The sequence below is a fragment of the Mesoplodon mirus genome, assembly GCF_964341445.2.
Source record: "Mesoplodon mirus genome assembly, chromosome: 19".
NCBI classification, from domain to species: domain Eukaryota; kingdom Metazoa; phylum Chordata; class Mammalia; order Artiodactyla; family Ziphiidae; genus Mesoplodon; species Mesoplodon mirus.
Genome location: NC_138995.1, coordinates 49,362,470 through 49,377,412, shown reverse-complemented (window position 1 = coordinate 49,377,412; position 14,943 = coordinate 49,362,470). Strand labels below are relative to the sequence as shown.

General features: G+C 47.2%; 2 protein-coding genes across 2 annotated transcripts; both read left to right on the top strand.

Moving 5' to 3' along the window:
- Positions 1-3,935: 3,935 nt before the first annotated feature.
- On the top strand, positions 3,936-4,686 carry LOC309794767 (protein FAM187B-like; the record flags this gene model as incomplete). The annotated part of the gene is made up of 1 exon (XM_082606655.1): positions 3,936-4,686. The coding sequence occupies exon 1, from the start codon at positions 4,066-4,068 to the stop codon at positions 4,684-4,686; it is 621 nt and encodes a 206-aa protein (XP_082462781.1). The 5' UTR covers positions 3,936-4,065.
- A 4,400-nt stretch (positions 4,687-9,086) lies between these two features.
- Positions 9,087-14,007, top strand: LOC309795693 (protein FAM187B-like). The gene is given in 4 exon segments (XM_082608296.1): positions 9,087-9,637; positions 9,639-9,749; positions 9,753-10,150; positions 13,591-14,007. Coding segments are annotated over 4 exon segments (1,152 nt in total). The 5' UTR covers positions 9,087-9,382; the 3' UTR covers positions 13,979-14,007.
- Positions 14,008-14,943: the final 936 nt, after the last annotated feature.

The following is a 14,943-nucleotide window of genomic DNA, read 5'->3' as shown; positions in this document are numbered from 1 at the left end:
TGACCTGCCTCTGTGTCTGTACATCTGTGATCAGAAGCCATAATCTGCAATCAGAACACAGAACCCTGATATTTGGAGGACAAGGTCCTTATTGCCCATCCATCAATAATAACACCAACTGAGTGCTTTATATACAGCATCTCAACAAATCCTCATAAGAGCGCTGTGGGGCTTCCCTGGTGGTGCAGTGGTTGAGAGTCCGCCTGCCGATGCAGGGAACACAGGTTCGTGCCCCGGTCCGGGAAAATCCCACATGCCACGGAGTGGCTAGGCCCGTGAGCCATGGCCGCTGAGCCTGCGCATCCGGAGCCTGTGCTCCACAACGGGAGAGGCCACAACACTGAGAGGCCCGCATAGCGCGAAAAAAAAAAAAAAAAAAAAAAACTGGGGCTTCCCTGGTGGCGCAGTGGTTGAGAGTCCGCCTGCCGATGCAGGGGAAACGGGTTCGTGCCCTGGTCTGGGAGGATCCCACATGCCGCGGAGCGGCTGGGCCCGTGAGCCATGGCCGCTGGGCCTGTGCGTCCGGAGCCTGTGCTCCGCAAAGGGAGAGGCCACAACAGTGAGAGGCCCACATACCGCAAAAAAAAAAAAGAGCGCTGTGTAGCCAGTACCATTGAAATCTCTATTTTGAAAATGAGGAAACTGAGGTTCACAGAGAGAAAGCTGTTAGACCAGACCTTCAATTCAGGAAGAGGCTTCATTGCAGTTTCATAAAATATGTGAGAAAGAAAAACAACCCTTGGTATCTGGGAGCTGACCTGACACAAATAACGGGTTACTGGTATTTCTAGGAGCCAGCCTAGAGTTCACAGCTAGGTCACTGAACATAAACAAATTCATAGAATGCCAACATCACACAAAGTCTCTCTGTGACTGTGATGAACCAAGACAAAAACAAGACCACTCCATAATCACATCTGAACACAGACAAACAGAAACACTGTCCAAGCCACAAAAGACTAAACATCTCCCTCTCCCATTCTTCTCACCTTCCAGATAAGATAGAATTACTCCCACTTCCTGACAGCACCCCATTCAGAGAAAATCTCCACTTCCTTGAACTCATCCCCAAATCACATAAAGCAAGCCCAAATTCTGTAAATCTGTTCTCACACTTTCTTACTGAAATGTACCATTCCTATGGTGTGCACCTTCCCTCACTGCAGTTAGTCAAGAAATGCAACTTTGCTGAACCACAAGTGTGTTCCTAGTCTTTGGCTGAAGTGCACTGGCACCTGCCCAATGTGTACCCATCTCAAGGCCTTTGCATGTGCTGTGTGCTTAGTCCAGACCTTGCTTCCTCTGGCTCCTCTTATGTAGTCTGCTCAAATGTCACTTTTTTTAGAGAGCCCTTCTCTCCCCATCCCATTTAAAATAGTCACTGTATTCGTTTGCTAGGGCTGCCATAACAAATGCAGCCATAACAAATGACTGGATGACTTAAACAACAGAAATTTGTTTCTTCACAGTTCTGGAGGCTGGAAGTCCAAGATCAAGGTGTTGGCAGGGTTAATGGGCTGCAAACAAAAGTAATGTAGATCCCTCCCAGGTCAAAGCATTCGACTGTCCTTCCTTATTCCATAGCAGCTAATGCAGGTGGTGCAGCCTCCACTGGCCATGGTATTTGAAGGGACTGTGTAGAGCAGAGCTCTCCACCAACCCACATTAGACATGTCAGATGAGTAAAAAAACTGTGTTAAGCCACTGAGATCCCAGAATTCTTTTGTTCCACAGCATAACCTAACTTATCCCAATTAATACATCCCCCACTAGAATGGAAGCTCCAAGAGGGCAGGGACTTAGCCTGGATCCTTAGTGCCTGTTGAAAGATGAGTAAACAATACTTATTTATGGAATAATTGAATATGCCAGGCACAAGAAGGTGAAGTTGCTGGGCATGGGTTATTCTAATAAAAGGTGGATCTAGAAATGAAACTGATCCCAGAACCTGGGACTGGAGCCACTTGGCCACATTCCCACTAACTAACCACTGTGTTAATCCAAACCTGGACCGTTCCAAGAATTTGAAATCAGTAATCTCTTGAAAGCTTTGTAACACCATAGTTTGTGATGGAAAGTTCTAATATCCCATTTTACAGATGGGGAAGTGAGGTTTAACAAGTCTCAGCAACTTGCCTAAAGGTCATGTAGCTCACACAGTGCTTACCACAGTCCTGGTACAACAGATATTTCCTAACCGTGGATGCTGTGACAAATATGGTTGGTTATACCAAATAAGCATTCTCTCTACATCTCTCCTGCATACAAAGCCCTGATTTTTTTTTTGGAGTCTTCAATGACTTCTATGGTCAGCGAAGGTTATACTTCCCCAGTCCTGGAGAACAAATTCTGATTGGCTTAAGCCAATCATGGAAAATTTCTTTCCTTTCAGAGATTGATTTTGATCTGCACATGGGGCCTAATTCTGGCCAATGGAACTTTAGGAGAGATGTGATGGGAGGATTTGGGGAATGGTTTTAACTTTATGATATAAAAGAACACTGCTTGTAGTAGACATTAGCTGCAGTAATTATTACTGACTGCCATTTTCTAAATGTTTCCTGGACATATTAGAATTCCATTTCCTTTGCTGGGTTGGTGAATTGCTAGTGCCATGTAACCATTTCTGGCCAATGGTTTGTGAGCAAATGACATGTGTCATTTAAGGCCAGAGCATTTAATTATAGACATGAAATCCTACAGAGCTTTCTTCCTCCTTTGGCATAAAACTGGAAATGTTTGGGATGACAATTGCTCAATCATCCTGTATCCCTGAGTGATTGTAATGCCAACCCACAAGGGACATGGAGCATGAATGGGAAGTAAACTTGTGTTATTGTAAGTCATTGAGATTTGGATGAAGTTTATTATAATAGCAAATAGCCTATCTTGAGTGACACAGAAATTAGTATCAGGAGTGGGGAGCTGCTGTAATAAAAAATAAAAACACATGGCATTGGCTTAGATACAGAGCAAAGGGAACAAGAAAATTATTTGAAGCCAGAAGGATGGAGATTATTGCCTGAAATACTTTGGGAAGCAGATAACATACTTAACGAACTTGCAGCTTTAGGGGAAGCAGTTGGAACACAGGACACTCGGAGTGAATATTGGCCAAAGATGGCCCCAAATCAGGAAGACCTTTGAGAGTCAAAGTCCAGTTAGAACTCAGATTTTGTCAAGGATAGAATCAAGGATTAGCACCAATCAAATCATTATTAACCATTGTTAAGATCTCTGAATAAATTAAGATACTCCCAGGAAACACTTAAGATAGTCTGAGGTAGACAAAATGGCTTAGAATATGGCTTTCCATGGACGCCTGATAGAGTCTAAGGTACCTGCAATGAGAGAGAGAGAGAGAGAGAGGGAGAGGAATGAGGAACATCTTGAACAGAACTGTGGATGTGGGGGGTTTGTACATGGAGTTAACTGGAGACTTATAAGAATCCTTAGGTCCCACACTTTAGGAGACAGTAAAACAGGCTGAGAAAACTGCTCATGTGCCAAGGAGGGCACATCTTCCAATGTCACCTGAGATGTAGCCAAGGAGGATAATGGAAAAGGGGGTAACTCCCTTGAGAGTGAAGACATAAGCTACAGCGAGCAAAGATTTGGGAAGCTCCCCACCCTTAAGGAGTTGATTTGGTACTAATTAAGGAACCCTCCCCATCTATAAGATAGGAAGTCCTTACAGTATCTTTTCACTAGATTTTAGAAATGATACAGACCAGTGATTTCTGTGTGTCTTCCCTTATTCCCCTTTCCAATTGGGCATTTTGACCCATTCCATCATTGTATATTGGGTATGTGGAGGGCAAATAATTTGACTTTTTAGTTCACTCATTCTGACATAGGTTCACTCATTGTGTTTCCTGCCCATCTCTTGAGTTTTTGACTCTACAGCCCTACACTAAGCTATTTGATGACATGAACTGAATTGGACTCCTGGAAGTGCAGTGGATCAAGGTCCATTCCACTGCCCAGGGCTGATGCCTGAGTTCTGTGGGTGACTTCACAATGCCCCGATGGTTCCCAGCCTCCTTCTGTAGTCTGTAGGTGGCCATGTTGGCCACCTTGTGGCTGCTTAGCCTTTCTCTCCCCACTTCGTGGGCCCAGATATTAGTCAGTTGTGCCTACAAGAGTCTCTGCCAGCAGGCCCTGCTCTCAGGCAATGATGTTGTCCTGCAGTGTGACCATCTCAAGGCATGCTGGTACTCCTCTTCCGTTCTGGGGGAGGATCTCTTGTTGCTCTCCTCAGTGCCTAACATAAAGAAACTGCCTGGGGGCAACCTCCAATTGACCAACCCTCAGCCCTCCCAGACAGGCCTCTATCACTGTGAGGACAATGACAATGCCCTCGTGGTAGAGTGTGAGATTGATTTCCAAGATGTCACTACCCTACATATTATGCACAAAGGCCTGGGCCAAAAGCCCCTGCAGAATGAGACCCTGAGTCTGGGTGGCAAGGAGCTCATCTTCACCCACTGGGAGCCCTGGCAGGACTGTAACCGCTGTGGGGAGCCAGGTGAGTGCAAACACCAGGGGTACTGCTACATAGAGGAGCCCCTGGAAAAACGCATGCCCTGTTGGCTCTATCTGCAAGAAGAGAAGGTACAGTACAGACGCATGTGGCCTGAGATGCAGGTGGAAGCCTGCCTTATACCCTGCGACCACACCAAGTAAATCAAACAGCCGTACTTCACCTTTGACATTTGCCAGTTGGGCAAGTTGACCAACAACATGTGGCTCACCTGCCCCTTGGCCTCCATCTACAGGTGACTGGACCAGGAAAAAGCAGGGTCTGTCTCCCAGCCCATAAGCTTTCAAGGTCAATCTGTGCAGGAAGGGGTCTCTTCATGGGCTTGTTCGGTTGTTCATTCAGCAAGAATTCCTGGCTGCCCCTTCTGAGCCAGGCCCTGGGTAGGTGATGTTGAGGACAGAGTGGTAACCAACAAAGACCTAGTCCCTGCCCTTCTAGACTCCTGATATTCAGGGTAGGCCAAATGTAAAACCTAGAGACCAAGACATTCCAGCCCATGCTCATGCCAACATAGACTTTAGTGTGATTTCTGTCTCCTCACTGGACTCTGACTGATAGAATTTATCTATCCATCCTTGTACCAATGCTACAGTGTCTTAATTATTATACCTTTATAATAAGTCATGATATCGGTAGTATAGATTTTTCAACTTTGTTCTTCAAGATTGTTTTGGTTATTCTTGACCCTTTGTGAAAAAAGAAAAAAAAATTGAAATCAGCTTGTAGTTCCCATCCCAAAAAAATCCTGTTTTGTTTTTTTTTTTTTAAAAATCGGGGCATCATTGAATCTAAAGATAAATTTGGGTAGAATCAATATTACAATATTTAGTCTTCCAATCCATGAACATTGTAAACACTTTCATTATTTAGGCTTTCTTTAATTTCTCCCAGTAACGTGCAGTTATTAATGTAGAGGTTTTACATACATTTTATTATATTTGTTCCTAAGTATTTGATATTTTCATGCAAGTTGTGTCTTTTTTTTCCAAATTTTGTTGTATATAAAAATATATTTGATATTTATATATGACCTTGTAACTAATTATTTTGCTAAATTCACTTACCTCCAGTATAATGCTGAATGGAGAAGTTGATGGCAGACATGCTTATGTTATTCTTAATATTTCACTATTAAATATAATTCTGCCCTAGATTTTTAATAGAACTTTAATAGAAGATTAAGAAAATTCTTTTTCATTCCTATTTTGCCAAGAGTTTTGAGCCATGAATGAGTGTTGAATTTTATCAAACGATTTTTCTGCATCTACTGAAATGATAATATGGTTTTTCTCCTTCATTCTGTTAGTGTGGTGAATTACACTGATTGATGTTCAGATGTAAAGCCAACCTTGCCTTCCTGGGATAAACCCAATTTGGTCATGATGTTTATCCTTTTTATTTATCATTGGAAGCAATTTGCTAATATTTTGCTTAGGATATTGTGTTCACATTCATGAAAAAATGGCCTGAATGATATTTTCCTTTGTTGTAATGTCCTTATAAGTTTTTGGTATCAAGGTGATTCATACCTCATCAAAGTTTGGAAGTGTTCCATCCTTTTTTATCTCTGGGAAGATTTTGAAAGATTTATGCCATTTCTTTTTCTTTTTTTTTTTTTTTTTTTTTTTGTGGTACGTGGATCTCTCACTGCCGTGGCCCCTCCCGCCGCGGAGCACAGGCTCCGGACGTGCAGGCTCAGCGGCCATGGCTCACGGGCCCAGATGCTTCACGGCACGTGGGATCCTCCCAGACCGGGGCACGAACCCATGTCCCCAGCCTCGGCAGGCAAACTCTCAACCACTGCGCCACCAGGGAAGCCCCGTCTCTTACACTCTTTTGTGTATTTTCCTATTGTTTTCCTTAGCATGATTCAATATAGATATTCTCTATGAACCCATATTTCATTTCCTCTCCTCTAATGTGTCCAAAAGATTGTTACCCCACCTAGTGAATCCTTAATTTCACAAATTTTATCTTTTTATTCTAGTGTTTCCATTTGATTCTTCTATATAGATTCAAAATCCTCATCTTGTCATCTCTTAGACATACTAATCTAAGTGTAGACTTTATCTTAAAGTCTACACTTGTTATTAGCAGGAGGGTAGTCTGATATAAGCTACTCAAATGTAGCAGTGAGCAGAAATCTCACGCATATTATTTAAAGAATAGCAGGGAATTTGGAGTCTCATGTGAAATGTCTTGGATTTTACATGTTGGTCACAGATTTAAATATTCTAAAAACACCTTAGGGAGGCCAATTAAAACATTTCTTCAGGCTGGCTCCAGCTAGTGTGACTTCTCACCTAGATAAAGTGAAAGTTGGAAGTGAGCTTTCTCACTGTGTCCCCATAGCCCTGTTTACTTGTTTAGAAAAGATTCCCTGGGCTGAGGAGAGAGACAGAGAGGGAGATAGATGGGGGGAAGCAATAGGGGTATAAATGTTAATATGTCTCAGACAGAGGGTCTTTATAAAGTTCTGGGAAGCAGACAAAAACTCTAGATGGTTTTGTAGACCTGAGAGCAGAAGGGATGTGTGACCCACTCTCGGGGTGAGGGTGGCAGCAAGATAACATAAGTGTACAGCTTATGCCAAACATAGCCTGTAAAATTCCCACATGGGGCAGGGGCATGACCAAGAGAGCCCCCAGCCATTAGAAGCCAGGTAGAGGAAGGCAGGCTATCTTAGCAAAGACCTAGATGAACCTCTGACCTCAGCCACTCAGCACTCTCCCCCTTGTCCTTTCCTCCTTAGTCACTCTGGCCTCCACACTCTTTACATATACTAATCAGGCAGCCATGTCAGGGTCCAGCCCTCTCCTGGAAATATCCTTCCTTCAAATACCCACATGGCTCTTTATCTCACCTCACTTAGGTGTTTGTGAAAGTTCCCCTCCTCAGAGAGTGCTCAGACAGGCCTGCTCATCCCCTCTAAAATAGCCCATCCCCACACACCAACATTTTACTTTCCTTCCTCATTTCCCTGCTCTATTTTTCTCTTTAACAATTACTACAGTTGATCCTCATTATTCAGGGATTCCACACTTGTGAACTCACTAAAATTTATTTGTAACTCCCAAGCCAATACCCTCAGTGCTCTCATAGTCATTTGCAGACATGCACAGAGTGATGAGAAAATTGAGTCACCTAACAATGAGCATTCCCAGCTGAGGCCAAACAAGGTGACCCTCTGCCTTCTTGTTTTAGCTCCCATACTGTGTTAGCAAGTATCGTTTTCATGGTCTATTTAGTGCCATGGTTTTTGCATTTTTGTGCTATTGGTGATTTTGCTGTTTAAAATGGCACCCAAGCATGGTGCTAAAATGTTCCTAAGTGCCTTATGAAGTAAATGCATGTGTTAGATTAGCTTTGTTCAGGCATGAGCTATAGGGCTGTTGGCTACAACTTCAATGTTAATGAATCAACAGTATATATTGTGTCTTTAAACAAAAACATACATAAAACAAGGTTATGTGTTGATCAGCTGACAAAAATACTGTGACCAAAGGCTTATAGGACCCTAACTTTGTATTTCTCCTAGGACTACTGTTTCATTATCTTGTAATTCAGCGACTTTATAGAACATACTTCCAAGAATAATGAGAATCTACTGTATCTGACATTATGTTTATTATCTGTCTCTTCCACTAGAAGGTAAGCTCAAGGAGGGCAGAGGCTTTGTCTAAACTGTTTACTGCTTTGATTAGAATACCAACCAGCACATGGGCTTCCCTGGTGGCGCAGTGGTTGAGAGTCCGCCTGCCGATGCAGGGGACACAGGTTCGTGCCCCGGTCTGGGAAGATCCCACATGCTGCAGAGTGGCTGGGCCCGTGAGCCATGGCTGCTGAGCCTGCGCGTCCGGAGCCTGTGTTCTGCAACGGGAGAGGCCACAACAGTGAGAGGCCCGCGTACCGCAAAAAAAAAAAAAAAAAAAAAAAAGAATACCAACCAGCACATAGTAGGCATTCAGTAAACATTTGTGAAATGAGTGAACAATGGCAGTTCAAGCCTGCACAATAATTATTTTTTAATATTTATTTATTTATTTGGTTGCACCAGGTCTTAGTTGCAGCAGGGGGCTCCTTTGTTGCGGCTCCAGGGCTCCTTAGTTGCGGTTCGCCAGCTCCTTAGTTGCGGCCTGTGGGCTTCTTAGTGGCAGCATGCGGGCTCCTTAATTGTGCCATGTGAACTCTTAGTTGTGGCATGCATGTGAGATCTAGTTTCCTGACCAGGGATCGAACCCAGGCCCCCTGCATTGGGAGCATGGAGTCTTATCCACTGTGCCACCAGGGAAGTCCCATAATTATTTTTAATTTGAGAACTGAGAAGAAGTTTAGGAAAGGGTTTGGGAAGTGGGAAGTTGAGAAAAATATTTGTTTAAAATGAATCGAGTCATGCAGATATCTGTGGGACGACCAGCATGTGCAAAGATCCTGAGGCAAGAGCTCTTTACTTGCCTGATATGTTCAGGGGACTTCAGGGAGGCCAGCATGGCTGGAGCAGTTGGGTGGGGAAGGGTAGGATGTCAGAAGGGAACCAGAGAGGATTTATTCATCTCTCCATCCCTAGTACTAAGAAGTGTGCTCAGAACATAGTAGGTGTTCAGAAAAAATGTGTTGAATGTTCACATGTGACACTTTAACACCAAAGAAGGGGGATGGTAGAGAAAACCCTGAATAGACAAATAAAGTGTCCTGCTGACCAAGCAGAGTGGAAGGCTTATCACAGAAATGAAATAAGATTGTTAACTTGTCACAGAACAAATGTGGGAATTGTGACCTCACATCCCATGGGGGTGGACTACAGTTCATCCTGCTGCCCAGGGCTGAGACTTGAGTTCCATGGATGACCTCACAAAGTCCAGGGTGGTGCCCAGCCCACTGCCACAGTCCCAGTCCACCATGCTGACCACCCTGTGGCTGCTGCTCAGCTTTGCTGTCCCGGTGCTGAGGTCACACTTTTCCATCAGCTGTCCTAATCGGCATTGCCAGCTGGCCCTACTCTCAAACAATGATATCTTCCTGCACTGCAATGCCTCTAGGGCAGTGGCAATTCTTCTTCCTACCAGTCAAGACCACCTGAACCAACAACCCCTTCACTAACTCCAACATGGAAACAATGCCCGATGGCAGCCTTCTCATTAGAAATCCATTGCCCTTGCAGACAGGCTTCTACAACTGCCAGGACAAGGATGGCAAGAAAGTGGTATAGTACGAAATTGACTTCCAGGATATTGAAACCATACATATCACACACAAAGACCTGGGCCAAGAGCCCCTGCAGAATGAGACCCTTATTCTGGGTGGCAAGGAGCTCATCTTCACCCACTGGGAGCCCTGGCAGGACTGTAACCGCTGTGGGGAGCCAGGTGAGCGCAAACGCCTGGGGTACTGCTACATCGAGGAGCCCCTGAAAACGCCCATGCTCTGCTGGCTCTATCTGGGAGATGTGAATCTGTGGTCCAGGCGCATGCGGCCTGAAATGCAGGTGGAAGCCTGCCACGTCCAGTGCACGTCATCAAATGTGGAATACGTCACTTTTGACAACTTCAAGCTCAGTGAGAAATTGGGATCTGCATGGCTCACCTGCCCCTTAGGATCCATCTACAGGTGATGGAAGCGAGTTCTGGCCCTGCCCTTGGCCCCTTGCCAGGCTCTCCCCATCTGGGAGCCTTTGTGGGTTAATCTGTGCAGAGAGGGAGGGGTTCTACGTGGGTCAGCCCCACAGGCTCTCTCCACTGGCTTCTTTATTATTTTTTATTTATTTATTTTTTTTTTTTACGGTATGCGGGCCTCTCACTGCTGTGGCCTCTCCCGTTGCGGAGCACAGGCTCCGCGGCCATGACTCAGGCTCAGCGGCCCCGCCGCTCCGCGGCATGTGGGATCTTCCCGGACCGGGGCGCGAACCTGTGTCCTCTGCATCGGCAAGCAGACGCTCAACCACTGCACCACCAGGGAAGCCCCACTGGCTTCTTTAGATATTCCTTTGGCAAGAATCTCCTGGTGCCCACTGAGTCACACACAGGTAGAACAGGGACAGCTAACACAGAGGGAGCGCTCAGCTGACGCCGTGTCCAGCCCTGTGCTGCGTGGTGCTATGGACACGGCAGTCGTCAGGCAGCTGCAGGCCTGGCCCTTAGGAAGCTCCCAGCCCAGGGGGGAGACGGCCCAGGGTGGACAGGGCTGGGATGGGAGAAGCCCAGGCAAATGATGGGGCTGTGCTGGGGGTAGCCTGGGAAGCTGTGAGACTCTGAGGCCTCAGACTCATCTGGGAAGGTCAGCAAGCCCGGGAGGAGAGGACGGTGCCCCAGGGATGCCATCAAGACCTGTGCCCCGGCACTCCCATTCATGTTCTTGTCTTCCTGCCTGGAGCCCCTGGGAAATCTCCCCGTCCTCTCATTTTCCCCAGCCCACCTGCCCCTACCCCAGTAATAAGAACTACAGCCACTCACAGTGCTGCGCTTTCCGCATGGGCTGGTTCCTGGACAAACTCTCTTAATAAACTCCAAGGAGGCCCATTTATAGATGGGGAAACCAGCTCAGAAGGGTGCAGTCCTTGCCTGGGGGAATCCGTGGTGGGAAGTGGCAGCGCAGACCCCACAGCTCACATACTTGGCCATGGGGACCCTCTTGCCCTCCTTCCCTGCTTGCCAGTGGCAGCCTCTTCCTTGCAAGCGGGGAGCCGGAGCAACCTCTTGGGGCCTCTGCAGCCACAGGCTCTGTGGAATCTGGCCTCACCGCCTCCGTCTGGTTTTCTTTCCCTCGCTCATCCCAGCTGTCGCTTCTATTCTTCTTTTTTTCTCTCTATATCTTTTTGTCTCCCTTTCTCCTTTCTTCCTCCTCCTCAAAGTATAAAAGTAACACCTGCTTCCTTAAAAAAGCCCACAATTCAGAAATGCAGGAATGTGCATGTGACCCCTCCTCCCAACTAGACTGGGACACCTACTCTGTGTCTTTGCCAGATAAGGAGCACCCAAGTGCCCATCACAAGGAACTTAAGAAGAGAGGTCAGTGAGGCTTCAAGAATTGCCAGGTCTCTAGGGAGCCGAGGGGAGTAGAATTTCATGTGAGGTTTCTGTCTCGGGCTCTGGATTCAGCCAGGCCTGGGTTCCAGTCCTAGCCCTGGCACTTTCCTGCTTTGTGACTTTGAGCCTGTGGCTTCTCTCTGGGCCTCAGCTTCCCCATCTGTAGAATAAGGGTTGTATTAGTTTCCTACGGCCTCCATAACAAAGTACCACAAACCAGGTGGCTTAAACCAACAGAAATTTCTTCTCTTACAGTTCTGCAGCCTAGAAGTCTGATCAAAGTGTCCGCAGGGCCCTGTACCCTCTGAGATGCTGGGTAGAATGCTTCCTTGTCTCTTCCTAGTTTCTGGTGGTGGCCAGCAATTCTTGGCCTGCCTTGACTTGTAACTGCATCGCTCCAGCCTCTGCCTCTGTCACCACCTGGCATTCTCCCCGTGTGTCTGTGTCTCTGTGTCTCTTCTCCTTTTCTTATATGGATACAGATCATATTGGATTTAGGGCCCACCTGACTCCAATGTGGCCTCATCTGAACTAATTACATCTGCAACAACCCTATTTCCAAATAAGGTCACCTTCTGAGGTTCTGGTTAGGACATGAATTTGGGAAGTACAGAGGTCTTGCTGGCCCTGGCCTCTTGGGGTCATTGTGATCTCTAAGGGGGCAAATTCCTGTACAGACACAGTGTCTGACACAGGGTTCCACACTCTGATAGGTGTTACTATTGCTTTTATGATCACTGGCCTTGTCAGTGTAGTCTGTGGACAGTCCCCTCTGTTTCCCAGCCACAATGGGTGTGTTATATGCCTGATTCACGTATTCACTTATCACATTTTTCCCTGAGCATTTACAAGCCAAGCACTGTTCTAGGTACCGGAGATGCAGTGAAGAACAAAACTGAAAAAGATACCTGCTCGCAGAAACTAACACACCATTGTAAAACAATTATACTCTAATAAAGATGTAAAAAAAAAAAAAAAAGATACCTGCTCTCATAAACCAATTACATGAATGAAACACTGTTTAGATTAGATTAGATTAGATTAGATTAGATTAGATTACATTTTTGGTAGAAAAAAATACTTTATTGTAATAATCATTTATCACCATCATATAAGTATCTGTACTAAAAACATGTTAAGTATAAACTTCTTTATAATTGCCATAAGAAAATTATAAACCAATTTCACTTATGAACATTGTTGGAAAAACTCAATAAAATTTAGCAAATGAAATACAACTCAAAAGAATGGCTGCTGTGGTCTGGAGGGGTTGACAGCATCCTCAACTGACAAGCAGCAAGGAAACGGAGACCTGCATCCTACAACCCTACAACCGCAAGGAACTGAATTCTGCCAGCAACCTGAACAAAGTTGGAAGGAAACACACAGTATTTTAGATGGTGATAAAGGAGGAGGAATGGGAGTGAGGGAGGTGAAAGTTTTAAGTAAGGAGGTCAGAGAAAGTGTCTCTGAGAAGGTGCCATCAGCCAAGACTGAGAGAAGGTGAGAGAGCCCTGTGCGCTGAGGGAGAGCGTTTCGGGCTGAGGGAACGGCCAGGGCAAAGGCCCTGAGGCAGGACTGTGTCCAGCATGTCAGAGGAACCTCTAGGAGGTGTGGCTGGAGCAGAGTGAATGAGGGAGAGCAGAGGAAATGGGGCCAGGCAGGTAAAGAGGGGCCACGCATCAATTAGGGAGCATCCTTGCTAATTCCTCCAAATAACCCTCTGAGGTTGTGGCAGTCATGACACCCCCAGGTTTCTTTGAGCCTTCAAATGGAGGCTCAAAGAGCTATGGAGGCATTTGGCCAAGTGGCCAGGGCAGTAAGGGGCAGGGCTCTGAGAACTCCCAGCCTTCCAGCCCCCATCCTCCCCTTAGTCACTGCTGGGTCTCTCTCTCCTTGGAGGGGGTGCTCTGTTTGCTGTTCCCAGGAAGAAGGGAGAAGGGTGCTGCCGTCTCCACCTCTTTTCAGACATCGGTCCCCCCTTCCTCTCCGGGGCGCTGCAGCTGACCTTGTCCTCCTTTGCAGGCCCATCATCTGGGAAGCCGACAACACCCCCCTGACCTGGAAGGACCAGCTCTCGGGCCAGGCTGTCAGCACCGTCCTGGACACGTCCAACGGCAGCAATCGGCTGCAGGTCTTCCAGCCAGCCACGTATAAGCGCTTCGTGCAGCATGTGCTCTCGGCTCAATTCAACCCCAAGTCCGATCTGGATATACTGGCGTCTCTGAGCACAGAAGACTTTGAACAACAGCCGGAGGTAGAGGAGGCCCAGAAAGGAAAGGCTGACTCTGTCCTCAAGGGGCTGAGGCTGATGCTGCTAGTGGGCACAGTCCTGGGCCTGCTTGGGGCGCTGCTCAAACTCTTCCACCCTTCCCGGGGCAGGAAGAGAAACCAGGTGTTGCTGGTGAAATAAAGCAAGCCCTCGGGGCCCAGGAGACCTGACCCCCTGCGCCTTCATCGCCTCACCTGTCCTCCCGTAGCTCCCGCCCTGGGCCCACCCACACCTCCCACTCTGAATGTGTGTGGACCAAAACAGACCCGGGGCCACAGCCAAGGGTGACTGACCTCCCTGGTCCGGGTCCTGCTCTGTTAACCCATTCGCAATCCCCATGCCACAGATGAGGAAACTGAAGCTAGACTACCTGTCTAGTCATTGGAAGGGGGGCGGGGCGCCAGTTCAAACCCAGGTTGCCTGGCTCAAGCCTCATGCTCCTCACCGGGAGGAAGGGAGGGGTGCAATGAGGCCATTTTGGGGGACGAGTCTCTGGGTGTGTACATTGTAGCCACTTCACTCACTGCTCTCCCAAGGACGAGGGCGGGGACGGGATGGGAGCGGGTCACCCTCAGACCCCCCAGATCTGCACTGGGCTGCTGCCTTTCCTTGCCCGTCCCTTGCTCCCACCTTGCCTCAGTGGTGCCTAGGGCCTCCAGGCCTCGCCATAGCTCCCCAAGTTAGAGGTGCCACCAGAGTGGTGGCCCGGGCAGCAGACGCATCACCCTTCCTGGCTCTTGCAGTGGAGAGAGCTCCCTCAGACACCCCAGAAAGGGGAGACAGGCCCCTCCACTGGGACAAGGCACCAGGCCTGGCCCAGCTGACCTGTGGGTATCACCAGTCCCAGCTGTTCCCCAAAATGTTATACACTATTTAGCAGGGTGCAAGTGTCAGACGTAAAATATTAATGCCTTGTAAAATTCATGGCCCTGCTATTCCATTGTGAAGCAACAAGGCAGATCGGAAACTTCCAGAACTTCTGCCCCCGAGGAGCGGGAAGCGCTCACCCCTCACATCCCAGACACCATTGCCAAAACACCTAAGGCTTCATGTGGTGCCCAGAGATGCAAAGGTTCCTGCAGAAAGAGGAAATGTCCATGGAGAAC